This window comes from Ranitomeya variabilis, chromosome 5, assembly GCF_051348905.1.
Source record: "Ranitomeya variabilis isolate aRanVar5 chromosome 5, aRanVar5.hap1, whole genome shotgun sequence".
Taxonomy (NCBI): domain Eukaryota; kingdom Metazoa; phylum Chordata; class Amphibia; order Anura; family Dendrobatidae; genus Ranitomeya; species Ranitomeya variabilis.
In genome coordinates, this window is record NC_135236.1 from 586,765,156 (window position 1) to 586,781,754 (window position 16,599).

The following is a 16,599-nucleotide window of genomic DNA, read 5'->3' on the forward strand; positions in this document are numbered from 1 at the left end:
GAGGAGCGGAGGTTCTTGGCCAAAATCTCCAGGTAGGCCGTGCTATCCATCTTCCCATGGATGCGGACCAGATGGCCAGGCCCCTTGGCTGAGAAACAGCCCCACAGCATGATGCTGCCACCACCATGCTTGACTGTAGGGATGGTATTCTTGGGGTCGTATGCAGTGCCATCCAGTCTCCAAACGTCACGTGTGTGGTTGGCACCAAAGATCTCGATCTTGGTCTCATCAGACCAGAGAACCTTGAACCAGTCAATCTGAGTCCTCCAAGTGATCATGAGCAAACTGTAGACGAGCCTTGACATGACGCTTTGAAAGTAAAGGTACCTTACGGGCTCATCTGGAACGGAGACCATTGCGGTGGAGTACGTTACTTATGGTATTGACTGAAACCAATGTCCCCACTGCCATGAGATCTTCCCGGAGCTCCTTCCTTGTTGTCCTTGGGTTAGCCTTGACTCTTCGGACAAGCCTGGCCTCGGCACGGGAGGAAACTTTCAAAGGCTGTCCAGGCCATGGAAGGCTAACAGTAGTTCCATAAGCCTTCCACTTCCGGATGATGCTCCCAACAGTGGAGACATGTAGGCCCAACTCCTTGGAAAGGGTTTTGTACCCCTTGCCAGCCTTGTGACCCTCCACGATCTTGTCTCTGATGGCCTTGGAATGCTCCTTTGTCTTCCCCATGTTGACCATGTATGAGTGCTGTTCACAAGTTTGGGGAGGGTCTTAAATAGTCAGAAAAGGCTGGAAAAAGAGATAATTAATCCAAACATGTGAAGCTCATTGTTCTTTGTGCCTGAACTACTTCTTAATACTTTAGGGGAAGCAAACAGAATTCTGGTGGGTTGAGGGGTTGAATAATAAATGACCCTCTGAAAAAACTTTTCCCAATTTAAAAAAAAAATAAACAAAGAAATAACATTCTTTTTTGCTGCAGTGCATTTCACACTTCCAGGCTGATCTACAGTCCAAATGTCACAATGCCAAGTTAATTCCAAATGTGTAAACCTGCTAAATCTGCAGGGGGTTGAATACTACTTGTAGGCACTGTAGGACACTGAGTCAGGAATGTAAATAGAGAGCAGCCTCGCTTCAGGGCTCTGAGCAGGGAGAAATTCTAGCTGGACTGAAATGAATCCATAAGCCTTCCGGTTGGCACCACTCCCTGTCATTGCTGAATTTTCCAAAATAAAAGCAGTGGTATATTTCTCATAACAGTTTTGTGGGAAATTGGCCTGACAAGACAACATTTCAAACTGGTTCTATAAAAAAAATATATCATGCTAACTTTTTTAACATGCCTAAGTAAATAGGTAAGAGATGTTTCTCTGGTGTGGTACTGTCATTTTCAATGAAGGTTCAATTTTTTTTCCATATATATTTGTTCTTTCATATGCATTGAAGAAATCCAGATCTAATTTCAGTGATCTATATTTTGCAGGTGCCAAGCCGGATATCATGGACAAAGATGTCATGCACTTACTCTTCCTTTGGGAAACCCACTGAACACATATGATCACACAACAGTCTTGGCAGTGGTTGCAGTTGTACTCTCCTCTTTTTCTTTAATTGTTATAGCATCATTGTTAATATTAAGGTATGTCTATTTTGGCGTTGTGAAAATGTGTGTTCATCAAATACTTTGCATATAGACTGTGTGACCAAATAATATGTAATGAACTTCTAATAACTCCCTGTCTCTTAATTAGGATAGATCATCAGTATCATCAGAAGTATATATGTCACCAATATTAGATCAGTCGGCTTCCAGTACCCAGAACCCCCACTGATCAGCTGTTACAAGCTCTGGTGGCATTGGATGTAAACACATGGAATGGAGTTCCACTGCACAGCTCCATTCAATGTGTAGTAGCTACTGATGGGTACTGCAGTACAGCCGATATTCAAAAGAATAAGAACTGTTCTGCAGTATCCCGCCACTAAGCAATGTGACGGAGCGGGGGTGTTGCACTCCGCATAGTCTGCCTCTGTCAGAGGTAAAAACAGCCGAAAGGTGGGAATGCCAGGTGTCGTACCCCCATGGAACTAACATATCCCAAGGAAAGCTGATCACTGTGTTCTGATGAGACAAATCCTTTCAACATGCAGACCCCTGGCTCTCAAGACAATCTATCGGCACCCTGTGATCACGTGACGGGGCGCCGATGGGCAGCGGCTGGCGCATGTTAAAACCTACTGTCAGATTGACAGTGTTATTTACCTGGTCAATAGCCGAGGGTGGAGTTCTAATCTGCCCATGGATGTTAAAGGCATTTGACAGCTAGTTAAATCAGTCATCATGTGGGGGCTCAGCTACAAAGTCCGCATCAAAGTCAGTGACACGACATTTGACGTAAATTGGAACTTGGTTGACATCATTTTGATTTAAAAAAAGATGTGTAAAAGCATAAAATTATGTTAACCAAGTAGTCCATTTTATTTTCACGTACAAACACCTCAAATTATAACCAGGCAGAATGATACCTTTTAAGATGAAAATAAAACCTTAAAATTAAACCAATGAGCAGGTCATAAGGTTATTCCTGCATTTTGTTCAGACCTCAAGGTTGCAATCCACAAAGCTTATATATCCAAAATAACAATAGCTACATTTGAGAAATCTGCCACATCTGAGGGAAGATATTATTACTAAAGTTATCATTATGAACTAAACAAGAATACAAAAATCCATTCCATTTGCAACATTGAATAAATGTTTAATTGTACAGCTCAATTGTTGCAGGGTATGGCTCAAATACCAACAGGTTTCAATTTTACCAACTAAACCAGGCAACCTAACAACACAAAACGATTTTTACCACTAGTAGGTGACACCAGACAGGGATGTAACATATACAGTGGGTACATAAAGTATTCAGACCCCTTTAAATTTTTCACTCTTTGTTTCATTGCAGCCATTTGTTAACCCCTTCATGACCCAGCCTATTTTGACCTTAATGACCTGGCCTTTTTTGCAATTCTGACCAGTGTCCCTTTATGAGGTAATAACTCAGGAACGCTTCAACGGATCCTAGCGGTTCTGAGATTGTTTTTTCGTGACATATTGGGCTTCATGTTAGTTGTAAATTTAGGTCGATAATTTCTGAGTTTATTTGTGAAAAAAATGGAAATTTGGCGAAAATTTTGAAAATTTTGCAATTTTCACATTTTGAATTTTTATTCTGTTAAACCAGAGAGTTATGTGACACAAAATAGTTAATAAATAACATTTCCCACATGTCTACTTTACATCAGCACAATTTTGGAAACAAAATTTTTTTTGCTAGGAAGTTATAATGGTTAAAATTTGACCAGTGATTTCTCATTTTTACAACAAGATTTACAAAACCATTTTTTTTAGGGACCACCTCACATTTGAAGTCAGTTTGAGGGTTCTATATGGCTGAAAATACCCAAAAGTGACACCATTCTAAAAACTGCACCCCTCAAGGTGCTCAAAACCACATTCAAGAAGTTCATTAACCCTTCAGGTGTTTCACAGCAGCAGAAGCAACATGGAAGGAAAAAATGAACATTTAACTTTTTAGTCACAAAAATGATCTTTTAGCAACAATTTTTTTATTTTCCCAAGGGTAAAAGGAGAAACTGGACCACGAACGTTGTTGTCCAATTTGTCCTGAGTACGCTGATACCTCATATGTGGGGGTAAACCACTGTTTGGGTGCACGGCAGGGCTCGGAAGGGAAGGAGCGCCATTTGACTTTTTGAATGAAAAATTGGCTCCAATCTTTAGCGGACACCATGTCGCGTTTGGAGAGCCCCCGTGTGCCTAAACATTGGAGCTCCCCCACAAGTGACCCCAATTTGGAAACTAGACCCCCCAAGGAACTTATCTAGAAGCATAGTGAGCACTTTAAACCCCCAGGTGCTTCACAAATTGATCCGTAAAAATGAAGAAGTACTTTATTTTCACAAAAAAATTATTTTAGCCTCAATTTTTTCATTTTCCCATGGGCAACAGGATAAAATGGATCCTAAAATTTGTTGGTCAATTTCCCCTGAGTACACCGATACCTCACATGTGGGGTAAACCACTGTTTGGGCACATGGTAAGGCTCGGAAGGGAAGGAGCGCCATTTGACTTTTTGAATGAAAAATTATCTCCATCGTTAGCGGACACCATCTCGCGTTTGGAAAGCCCCTGTGTGCCTAAACATTGGAGCTCCCCCACAAGTGAGCCCACTTTGGAAACTAGACCCCCGAAGGAACTTATCTAGAAGCATAGTGAGCACTTTAAGCCCTGAGGTGCTTCACAAATTGATCCGTAAAAATGAAAAAGTACTTTTTTTTCACACAAAATTTCTTTTAGCCTCAATTTTTTCATTTTCACATGGGCAACAGGATAAAATGGATCTTAAAATTTGTTGGGCAATTTCTCTTGAGTACGCCGATACCTCATATGTGAGGGTAAACCACTGTTTGGGTGCACGGCAATACTCGGAAGGGAAGGCGCGCCATTTGACTTTTTGAATGGAAAATTAGCTCCAATCGTTAGCGGACACCATGTCGCGTTTGGAGAGCCCCTGTGTGCCTAAACATTGGAGCTCCCATACAAGTGACCCCATTTTGGAAACTAGACCCCCCAAGGAACTTATCTAGATGCATAGTGAGTACTTTAAACCCCCAGTTGCTTCACAGAAGTTTATAATGCAGAGCCGTGAAAATAAAAAATAATTTTTCTTTCCTCAAAAATTATTTTTAGCCCGGAATTTTTTATTTTCCCAAGGGTAACAGGAGAAATTGGACCCTAAATGTTGTTGTCCAGTTTGTCCTGAGTACGATGATACCCCATATGTGGGGGTAAACCACTGTTTAGGCGCATGGCAGGGCTCGGAAGTGAAGGCACGCCATTTGGCTTTTTGAATGGAAAATTAGCTCCAATCATTAGCGGACACCATGTCGCGTTTGGAGAGCCCCTGTGTGCCTAAACATTGGAACTCCCCCACAAGTGACCCCATTTTGGAAACTAGACCGCCCAAGGAACTAATCTAGATGTGTGGTGAGCACTTTGAACCTCCAAGTGCTTCACAGAAGTTTATAACGCAGAGCCATGAAAATAAAAATAATTTTTCTTTTCTCAAAAATGATTTTTTAGCCCACAATTTTATATTTTCCCAAGGGCAAGGGTAACTGGAGAAATTGGACCTCAAAAGTTGTTGTCCAGTTTCTCCTGAGTACGCTGATACCCAATATGTGGGGGTAAACCACTGTTTGGGGACACGTCGGGGTTCGGAAGGGAAGTAGTGACGTTTTGAAATGCAGACTTTGATGGAATGCTCTGCAGGCATCACGTTGCGTTTGCAGAGCCCCTGATGTGCCTAAACAGTAGAAACTCCCCACAAGTGACCCCATTTTGGAAACTAGACCCCCCAAGGAACTTATCTAGATGCATAGTGAGCACTTTAAAGCCCCAGGTGCTTCACAGAAGTTTATAACGCAGAGCCGTGAAAATAATAAATGTGTTTTCTTTCCTCAAAAATATTTTTTTAGCCCAGAATTTTTTTATTTTCCCAAGGGTAACAGGAGAAATTTGACCCCATGAGTTGTTGTCCAGTTTCTCCTGAGTACGCTGATACCCCATATGTGGGGGAAAACCACTGTTTGGGCACATGCCAGGGCTCGGAAGGGAAGTAGTGACGTTTTGGAATGCAGACTTTGATGGAATGGTCTGCGGGCATCATGTTACGTTTGCAGAGCCCCTGATGTGCCTAAACAGTAGAAACCGCCCACAAGTGACCGCATTTTGGAAACTAGACCCCACAAGGAACTTATCTAGATATGTGGAGAGCACTTTGAACCCCCAAGTGCTTCACAGAAGTTTACAACGCAGAGCCGTGAAAATAAAAAATCATTTTTCTTTCCTCAAAAATGATGTTTTAGCAAGCAATTTTTTATTTTCACAAGGGTAACAGGAGAAATTGGACCCCAATAGTTGTTGCCCAGTTTGTCCTGAGTACACTGATACCCCATATGTGGGGGTAAACCACTGTTTGGGCACACGTCGGGGCTCGGAAGGGAAGCAGTGACGTTTTGAAATGCAGATTTTGATGGAATGGTCTGCGGGTGTCACGTTGCATTTGCAGAGCCCCTGATGTGCCTAAACAGTAGAAACCCCCCACAAGTGACCCCATTTTGGAAACTAGACCCCCCAAGGAACTTATCTAGATGTGTGGTGAGCACTTTGAACCCCCAAGTGCTTCACAGAAGTTTATAACTCAGAGCTGTGAAAATAAAAAATAATTTTTCATTCCTCTAAAATTATGTTTTAGCAAGCAATTTTTTATTTTCGCAAGGGTAACAGGAGAAATTGGACCCCAATAATTGTTGCCCAGTTTGTCCTGAGTATGCTGGTACCCCATATGTGGGGGTAAACCACTGTTTGGGCGCACGTCCGGGCTCGGAAGGGAGGGAGCACCATTTGACTTTTTGAACGCAAAATTGGCTGGAATCAATGGTGGCGCCATGTTGTGTTTGGAGACCCCTGATGTGCCTAAACAGTGGAAACCCCTCAATTCTAACTCCAACACTAACCCCAACACACCCCTAACCCTAATCCCAACTCTAGCCATAACCCTGATCACAACCCTAATCCCAACACATCCCTAACCCCAACCCTAATCCCAACCCTAACCCCAACCCTAACCACAACTTTAACCCCAACACACCCCTAACCATAAACCTAACCACAAGCCTATTCTTAACCTTATTTCCAACCCTAGCCCCAATTCCAACCCTAACTCTAATTCCAACCCTAAGTGTTGTGGATTCTGTTTGTGGGCTCCCTCTGGTGGTTACTGCTGGTACTGGGTGACTTTGGTGGGTTGCGGCCTCTGGTTTCCACCTGTCCATCAGAGGCTGGGTGTTTCCTATTTTACCTGGCCTTTCTGTCATTCCCTTGCCGGCTATCAATGTATTCATATGTGCTCTGTTTGGTTCCTGCCTACCTGCTCCCAGATCTTTCAGGATAAGCTAAGTGCTGATTTTCAGTTGTTTGGTTTTTTGTCCAGCTTGCTTATTATGTCTCTATGCTAGCTGGTAGCTCTAGTGGACTGAGGTTCTCCCCATGTGCCATGAGTTGGCACATGGGTTCTTGTAATCTCAGGATGGTTTTTTTGATTAGGGTTTTTTGCTGACCGCTCAGACCCCTTTTGTATCGTTCTGCTTTCTAGTTTACAGCGGGCCTCTATTTGCTAAACCTATATATATCATCTCTATGTGTGTGCCTTCCTCTCATTTCACCGTCAATACATGTGGGGGGCAACTATACCTTTTGGGGTTCATTCCTCTGGAGGCAAGTGAGGTCTTTATTTTCTCTGCAGTGCTAGTTAGCTCTTAGGCTGGTGCGTGGCGTCTAGAACCAACGTAGGCACCCTCCCTGGCTATCTCTAGTTGCGTTTGTCAGGCGTAGGGCAGCGGTCAGCCCAGGTTCCATCACCCTAGAGCTCGTCCGTTATATATTTGTACTTTGCTTGTCCTTGCTATCCCTAGCCATTGGGATTCATGACAGTATAGCCGGCCCACAAAGTGTTAATTGTTTGGGCTGAAGCAGGAGAAAAAGAAGTGTTTAAGGGAAATTTTTTTTTTTTTTTTCCCTTCAGAGTTTTGCTGCCTAGCCCTTAATTGCTGTCTAGCTGCTTCTTACCTCCTCTTAACCCTTGAATGGCTCTGATCTTAGCTGTTTAACATGGATGTCCAGAGTTTGGCTTCCAGCCTGAGTAATCTCGCGGCAAAAGTTCAAAACATACAGGATTTTGTTGTTCACACTCCCATGTCTGAACCTAGAATTCCTATTCCAGAGTTCTTTTCTGGAGATAGATCTACCTTCCTGAATTTCAGGAACAATTGTAAATTGTTTCTTTCTTTAAAATCTCGCTCCTCTGGAGACCCTGCTCAACAGGTCAAGATTGTAATATCTTTCCTGCGGGGCGACCCTCAGAATTGGGCATTTGCATTGGCACCAGGGGATCCTGCATTGCTCAGTGTGGATGCGTTTTTTCTGGCATTGGGATTGCTCTATGAGGAACCTAACCTGGAGATTCAGGCTGAAAAGGCTTTATTAGCCCTCTCTCAGGGGCATGATGAAGCGGAAATATATTGTCAAAAATTTCAGAAATGGTCGGTGCTGACTCAGTGGAATGAGTGCGCCCTGGCTGCAAACTTCAGAAATGGTCTTTCTGAGGCCAATAAGGATATTATGGTGGGGTTCCCTACGCCTACAGGTCTGAATGAGTCTATGGCTATGGCCATTCAGATTGATCGGCGTTTACGGGAGCGCAAACCCGTGCACCAGTTGGCGGTGTCTTCTGAACAGGCACCTGAGACTATGCAATGTGATAGAATTCAGTCCAGAAGTGAACGGCAAAATTATAGGCGGAAAAATGGATTGTGTTTTTATTGTGGTGATTCAGCTCATGTTATATCAGCATGCTCTAAACGCACAAAAAGGGTTGATAAATCTTTTGCCATAGGTACTCTGCAGCCTAAGTTCATTTTGTCTGTGACTCTGATTTTTTCACTGTCTTCCATTTCCGTCGATGCCTATGTGGATTCGGGCGCTGCCCTGAGTCTTATGGATTGGTCATTTGCTAAACGCTGCGGTTTTAGTCTGGAGCCTCTGGAAGTTCCTATTCCTCTGAAGGGAATTGACTCTACACCATTGGCTATGAATAAACCGCAGTATTGGACACAAGTGACCATGCGCATGACTCCCGTTCATCAGGAGGTGATTCGCTTCCTTGTACTGTATAATTTACATGATGTACTAGTGCTTGGTCTGCCATGGTTACAAACTCATAATCCTGTCCTGGACTGGAAAACAATGTCTGTGTTAAGCTGGGGATGTCAGGGGGTTCATGATGATGCACCTCCGATTTCAATCGCTTCATCTACTCCTTCTGAGATCCCTGCGTTTTTGTCTGACTATAGGGATGTTTTTGAGGAGCCTAAGCTCAATTCGCTCCCTCCTCATAGAGATTGTGACTGTGCTATAGAATTGATTCCTGGCAGTAAGTTCCCTAAGGGTCGTTTATTTAATCTGTCACTGCCAGAGCATACTGCTATGCGGAATTATATTAAGGAGTCCTTGGAAAAGGGACATATTCGTCCATCTTCGTCCCCTCTGGGAGCAGGTTTTTTTTTCGTGGCAAAAAAAGATGGTTCCCTGAGGCCTTGTATAGATTATCGCCTTCTGAATAAGATTACAGTCAAATATCAGTATCCATTGCCATTATTGACTGATTTGTTTGCTCGCATTAAGGGGGCTAGGTGGTTCACTAAGATAGATCTTCGCGGTGCGTATAATCTGGTGCGGATAAAACAGGGTGATGAGTGGAAAACCGCATTTAATACGCCTGAGGGCCATTTTGAGTATTTGGTAATGCCTTTTGGACTCTCCAATGCTCCGTCAGTCTTTCAGTCCTTTATGCACAATATTTTCCGTGAATATCTGGATAAGTTTATGATTGTGTATTTGGATGATATTTTGGTGTTTTCTGATGACTGGGAGTCTCATGTTCTACAGGTCAGGAAGGTGTTTCAGGTTCTGCGGGCCAATTCTCTGTTTGTGAAGGGCTCAAAGTGTCTCTTTGGAGTCCAGAAGATTTCTTTTTTGGGGTACATTTTTTCTCCTTCTACTATTGAGATGGATCCCGTCAAGGTTCAGGCGATTTGTGACTGGACACAACCTACATCTGTTAAGAGCCTTCAGAAGTTCTTGGGGTTTGCTAATTTTTATCGTCGGTTCATTGCTAATTTTTCCAGTATTGTTAAACCTTTGACTGATTTGACTAAAAAGGGTGCTGATGTTGCTGATTGGTCTCCTGCGGCCGTGGAGGCCTTTCAGGAACTTAAGCGCCGGTTTTCTTCTGCTCCTGTGTTGTGTCAACCAGATGTTTCACTTCCTTTTCAGGTTGAGGTTGATGCTTCCGAGATTGGAGCGGGGGCGGTTTTGTCACAGAGAAGTTCTAATGGCTCGGTGATGAAGCCATGTGCATTCGTCTCTAGAAAATTCTCGCCCGCCGAGCGCAATTATGATGTGGGTAATCGGGAGCTTTTGGCCATGAAGTGGGCATTTGAGGAGTGGCGTCATTGGCTTGAGGGTGCTAAACATCGTGTGGTGGTCTTGACTGATCACAAGAATCTCATTTACCTTGAGTCTGCCAGGCGTTTGAATCCTAGACAGGCTCGTTGGTCGTTGTTTTTTTCTCGTTTCAATTTCGTGGTTTCATACCTGCCAGGTTCAAAGAATGTAAAGGCAGATGCTCTTTCCAGGAGTTTTGTGCCTGACTCTCCTGGAGACTCTGGGCCTACTGGTATTCTTAGGGATGGGGTAATATTGTCCGCCGTATCCCCAGACTTGCGACGTGCATTGCAGGAGTTTCAGGTGGATAAACCTGATCGTTGTCCACCAGAAAGACTGTTTGTTCCGGATGATTGGACCAGTAGAGTCATCTCCGAGGTCCATTCTTCTGTGTTGGCTGGTCATCCTGGAATATTTGGTACTAGAGACTTGGTGGCCAGGTCTTTTTGGTGGCCTTCCTTGTCTAGGGATGTGCGCACCTTTGTGCAGTCTTGTGAAGTGTGTGCTCGAGCTAAGCCTTGCTGTTCTTGGGCCAGTGGGTTGTTGTTATCCTTGCCCATCCCGAAGAGGCCTTGGACGCACATTTCCATGGATTTTATTTCTGATCTCCCGGTTTCACAGAAAATGTCCGTTATCTGGGTTGTGTGTGACCGCTTTTCTAAGATGGTTCATTTGGTGCCCTTGCCTAAGTTGCCTTCCTCCTCTGAGTTGGTCCCTTTATTTTTTCAGAACGTGGTTCGTTTGCATGGGATTCCGGAGAATATCGTTTCTGACAGGGGATCCCAGTTTGTGTCTAGATTTTGGCGGACGTTTTGTGCCAAGATGGGCATTGATTTGTCTTTCTCGTCTGCATTCCATCCTCAGACGAATGGCCAGACGGAGCGAACTAATCAGACCTTGGAAACTTATTTGAGGTGTTTTGTTTCTGCTGATCAAGATGACTGGGTTGCTTTTTTGCCACTGGCCGAATTTGCTCTTAATAATCGGGCTAGTTCTGCCACGTTGGTCTCTCCTTTTTTTTGTAATTCGGGGTTTCATCCTCGTTTTTCCTCTGGTCAGGTGGAGTCTTCGGATTGTCCTGGAGTGGACGTGGTGGTGGACAGGCTACATCGGATTTGGAATCAGGTGGTGGACAATTTGAAGTTATCTCAGGAGAAGACTCAGCAGTTTGCTAATCGCCGTCGCCGCGTGGGTCCCCGACTTCTTGTTGGGGATTTGGTGTGGTTGTCTTCTCGTTTTGTCCCTATGAAGGTCTCTTCTCCTAAGTTCAAGCCTCGGTTCATCGGTCCTTATAGGATCTCGGAGATTCTTAACCCTGTATCTTTTCGTTTGGATCTCCCAGCATCGTTTGCTATTCATAATGTGTTCCATCGGTCGTTGTTGCGGAGGTATGAGGTGCCCGTTGTTCCTTCGGTTGAGCCTCCTGCTCCGGTGCTGGTGGAGGGAGAATTGGAGTATGTTGTTGAGAAGATCTTGGATTCTCGTGTTTCCAGACGCAAACTCCAGTATTTGGTTAAGTGGAAGGGTTATGGTCAGGAGGATAATTCCTGGGTGGTCGCCTCCGATGTTCATGCGACTGATTTGGTCCGCGCCTTCCATAGAGCTCACCCTGATCGCCCTGGGGGTTCTCGTGAGGGTTCGGTGACCCCTCCTCAAGGGGGGGGTACTGTTGTGGATTCTGTTTGTGGGCTCCCTCTGGTGGTTACTGCTGGTACTGGGTGACTTTGGTGGGTTGCGGCCTCTGGTTTCCACCTGTCCATCAGAGGCTGGGTGTTTCCTATTTTACCTGGCCTTTCTGTCATTCCCTTGCCGGCTATCAATGTATTCAGATGTGCTCTGTTTGGTTCCTGCCTACCTGCTCCCAGATCTTTCAGGATAAGCTAAGTGCTGATTTTCAGTTGTTTGGTTTTTTGTCCAGCTTGCTTATTATGTCTCTATGCTAGCTGGTAGCTCTAGTGGACTGAGGTTCTCCCCATGTGCCATGAGTTGGCACATGGGTTCTTGTAATCTCAGGATGGTTTTTTTGATTAGGGTTTTTTGCTGACCGCTCAGACCCCTTTTGTATCGTTCTGCTTTCTAGTTTACAGTGGGCCTCTATTTGCTAAACCTATATATATCATCTCTATGTGTGTGCCTTCCTCTCATTTCACCGTCAATACATGTGGGGGGCAACTATACCTTTTGGGGTTCATTCCTCTGGAGGCAAGTGAGGTCTTTATTTTCTCTGCAGTGCTAGTTAGCTCTTAGGCTGGTGCGTGGCGTCTAGAACCAACGTAGGCACGCTCCCTGGCTATCTCTAGTTGCGTTTGTCAGGCGTAGGGCAGCGGTCAGCCCAGGTTCCATCACCCTAGAGCTCGTCCGTTATATATTTGTACTTTGCTTGTCCTTGCTATCCCTAGCCATTGGGATTCATGACACCTAAGGCTATGTGCCCACGTTGCGGATTTGTGTGAGATTTTTCCGCACCATTTTTGAAAAATCCACAGGTAAAAGGCACTGCGTTTTACCTGCGGATTTACCGCGGATTTCCAGTGTTTTTTATGCTGATTTCACCTGCGGATTCCTATTGAGGAACAGGTGTAAAACGCGGCGAAATCCGCACAAAGAATTGACATGCTGCGGAAAATACAACGCAGCATTTCCGTGCTGTATTTTCCACACCATGGGCACAGTGGATTTGGTTTTCCATAGGTTTACATGGTACTGTAAACCTGATGGAACACTGCTACGAATCCGCAGCGGCCAATCCGCTGCGGATCCGCAGCCAAATCCGCACCGTGTGCACATAGCCTAATTCTAACGCTAACCCTAGTTCTAACCCTAGCCCTAACCCTAGCCCTAACCCTACCCCTAACCCTACTCCTAACCCTAACCCTAGTTCTAACCCTAGTGGAAAAAAAAAATATTTTCTTTATTTTATTATTGTCCCTACCTATGGGGGTGATAAAAGGGGGGTTCTTTTACATTTTTTTTTATTTTGATCACAGTGATCAAAATGTAGCTGGAACGAATCTGCCGGCCGGTAGATTCGGCGGGCGCACTGCGCATGCGCCCGCCATTTTGGAGAAGACGGACGGACACCGGGAGGCTCGGTAAGTATGGGGGGGGGATCGGAGCACGGGGGGGTGATCGGAGCATGGGGGGGTGGGATCGGAGCACGGGGGGAGCGGACAGGAGGATGGGGGAGCGGACAGGCGGACGGAGGGGAGCGGAGCACAGGATGGAGGACTGGGGAGGAGATCGGTGGCGGTGGGGGGGGGGACAGATCAGGGTTTCCAGCCAGGGCCGGACTGGGACTAAAATTCAGCCCTGGCATTTGAAGTTACACAGGCCCACTTGTCGCATGGTGAATATATAATATATTTGTGCACCCGTATGTCATAAGATGTGAGGTGCGTTTAACAAGACTATATAACATACAGTCCCAGATGGTCCAGTATTATAGCTCAGTCTTATTTATTGCTCCAAGGCCGGGGTCACATGAGCGCATAACATGGCTGAGTGCTATGTAATAAAGCATCGTATAGCACTCGGCCCAGAGTTATCCTTTGGTGCAACTCAGATCTACGATTATTTTCACATGTGGATTCGGCATGAGAGAACAATCACGGCATGCTGCGATAGGCAGCGACACTCGGCTCACTCACTCCCACACAAGTCTATGGGTGCATGTGAAACATCAGACTGCATTCGGATGTCATCCCAGTGCAGTCCGATTTACGCAGAGACAGGTAATGGAGGAGATGGAGAAAAAACTTTCTCCATCTCCTCCGCAGCTGTGCTCAATCAGAGCTGTGCTCAATCAATCTCCCACGTGAGAGGATCATAGCACAGAGCATGACACTCACGTCAGAGCTGGAGCTGAGGGTCATTGGCATATCGCATCCAATGCGCTCGCATCTGATGTTATATGCTTAGTGTGATTCCAGCCTTAGTTGCAGTACCAAGAAAAGTTGCTACTTTACACACAGAGCAGGTAGACAATGTCTCGTAGACAATGAAGATGATGCTGCGCTCTCCATAGTGCTATGGTCTGGTCTAAAGTGACCACATTAGCTATATTTTGCTTCTATGGGAAAAATGTGCACAGAAAATTTAGTATATCTGCAAGAAAAATGAACATGTTGGGAATTTGAAGCACGCACTGCAGGTCAGTTTACACTGCATATAAAAGCCAAGTGGGCAGGAGATTTTTATATGGTAAATCCCATCCACATTGATGAACTGTAAGATGTTGCCTTTTTTATGCAACAAAAATATGTAGCGCCAAAAACACACCAAAATCTGAGAAGCCGGCAGCGTTTTGGACACAGCGGACATGTGCTGCGTCCAAAGTGCTGCCTAAGGCTATGTGCACACGTTGCAGATTTGTGTGCAGATTTTTCAGCTCAGTTTCTGAAAAATCCTCATGTAAAACGCAGTGCGTTTTACCTGAGGATTACCCACGGATTTACAGCGGATTTCTAGCATTTTTGTGCAGATTTCACCTGCGTTTTACACCTGCGGATTCCTATAAAGGAACAGATGTATAGCGCTGCGGAATCCACACAAAGAATTGACATGCTGCAGAAAATACAACGCAGCGTTTTCGCGCTGTATTTTCCGCACCGTGGGCACAGCGGATTTGGTTTTCCATAGGTTTACATGGTACTGTAAACCGGATGGAAAACTGCTGCGAATCCGCAGTGGCCAATCCCCTGCAGATCTGCAGGCAAATCCGCAATGTGTGCACATACCCTAATACTGAACATCTATACATACCCTTAAAGTGAACCTGACCGCTGATACGTGCTGTGTGACCCATGGGCAGCACATATCCGGTATTGGCTGTACGATCTAAGCCAGGTATGTTTGTCTCTGAAACACTGCGGCATCACAGAGAAAAACATGTCTGACTTCTCCCCTCCTGCTTCCAGTGACTGGTGTGTCTCTGTACTCGCACACAGGAAGAAACTTGTCGCTCAGTGGGAGCGGATGGGGAGAAGCCTCCAGGGACCCCCCTGTCTGACTAGTCTCCCATGTGGCCTTGGTTCTCAGCAGCTTTTAAAGTGTGTTTTCCTGAAACATAGCAGCATTTCAGAGTCAAACATACCTTTCTGGAATTATACAGCCACTGTCTGATACATGCGACCTGCGGAACAAGCAGCATGTATCAGCCATCAGATTCCCTTTAAGATCCCATAGGTCACATTTATGTCACATGATTGACTATTATCCTTATCCCTTTGAGGAGAACTATAACTCCCAGCATGTACAGAAGCTCCTATGGCATGCTGGGAGTTCTAGTTCACCACAGGAGTGGTGATTTTCTCTTGAGTTAGGGTATGTTTCCACGGTCAGTAAATGATGTGGATTGGATGCTGTGTCCAGCCGCAGCATCCAATCCGCAGTGTAAAGATGTTACACCATAGTGGATGGGATTTTATGAAATCCCATCTCCACTATGCATGCAGGGACACCCGCAGCTTCCCTGCGTATACGCACATGCAGTGTGTCTTTCTAGACCGCAGCATGTCTATGTCTAAAGCTGGCAGCGCTTACGACGGAGCGGGTATGTGCTGCGTCCAAAGCGCTGCCAATACTGACCGTGGAAATATAGCCTTAGTGGCATTGGAGCAGAGTGGACACAGCTTCTTTTTTTTTTTCTTAATTCTATTAATGCTTGCCTTTTAGCAGCTTCTTTTTTCCTAAGTACAACTCCGGGGCTTCCTGGGCTTCTACTCACGACACTCACCTTAAGGTTATCAGCAGCTACTAAATCTTTTCTGTCCCACTCCTTGCCGCTTTGCTGGACGGACACAGTGGACAGGAGGAAGTGGGCGGTCTGATGTCGTGAATTGATCACCAGCTGCAGTAAGTGGCAGGGTCCAGGCAGCACAGCAGAGCAGAGCGCGCCTCCCCCTCCCCCCTACCTGTCTCTATATTACCTCACTGCAGCTGGTGTGACCAGGACACCAGACGGCAGCTGCAAACTTCATCCCATACAGCGGCAGTGATTTTAACAGTAGCGCGCTGCTGGCTGCAGAAGCTGACAGCATGAAGGAGCAATAGATCGAGCGGCCCACTACAGGGACCGGCCGTTCTGGCATTTGCCAGATATGCCCGATGGCCAGTCCGGCCCTGTTTCCAGCCATGGCCGATGATATTACAGCATCGGCCATGGCTGGATTGTAATATTTCACCAGTTTTCATAGTGAAATATTACAAATCGCTCTGATTGGCTGTTTCACTTTCAACAGCCAATCAGAGCGATCGTAGCCACGGTGAAGCCACCCCCCTGGGCTGAAGTACCACTCCCTCTGTCCCCGCAGATCGGGTGAAATTGGAGTTAACCCTTTCACCCGATCTGCAGGGACGCGATCATTCCATGACGCCACATAGGCGTCATGGGTCGGATTGGCACCGACTTTCATGACTCCTATGTGGCGTCATGGGTCGGGAAGGGGTTAAATTCAAAAAAGTTCATTTTTTCTCATTAATGTACACTCTACACCCCATCT

At 45.5% G+C, this 16,599-nt stretch overlaps 1 protein-coding gene across 1 annotated transcript in view; it reads left to right on the forward strand.

Moving 5' to 3' along the window:
* The window catches only part of HBEGF (heparin binding EGF like growth factor), a 250,832-nt gene that overhangs the window by 172,586 nt on the left and 61,647 nt on the right, over positions 1–16,599 (forward strand). Inside the window, exon 4 of the mRNA XM_077266000.1 lies at positions 1,442–1,597. Within this exon, the coding sequence (XP_077122115.1) occupies positions 1,442–1,597 (156 nt within the window). The remainder of the gene's footprint in view (positions 1–1,441; positions 1,598–16,599) is intronic.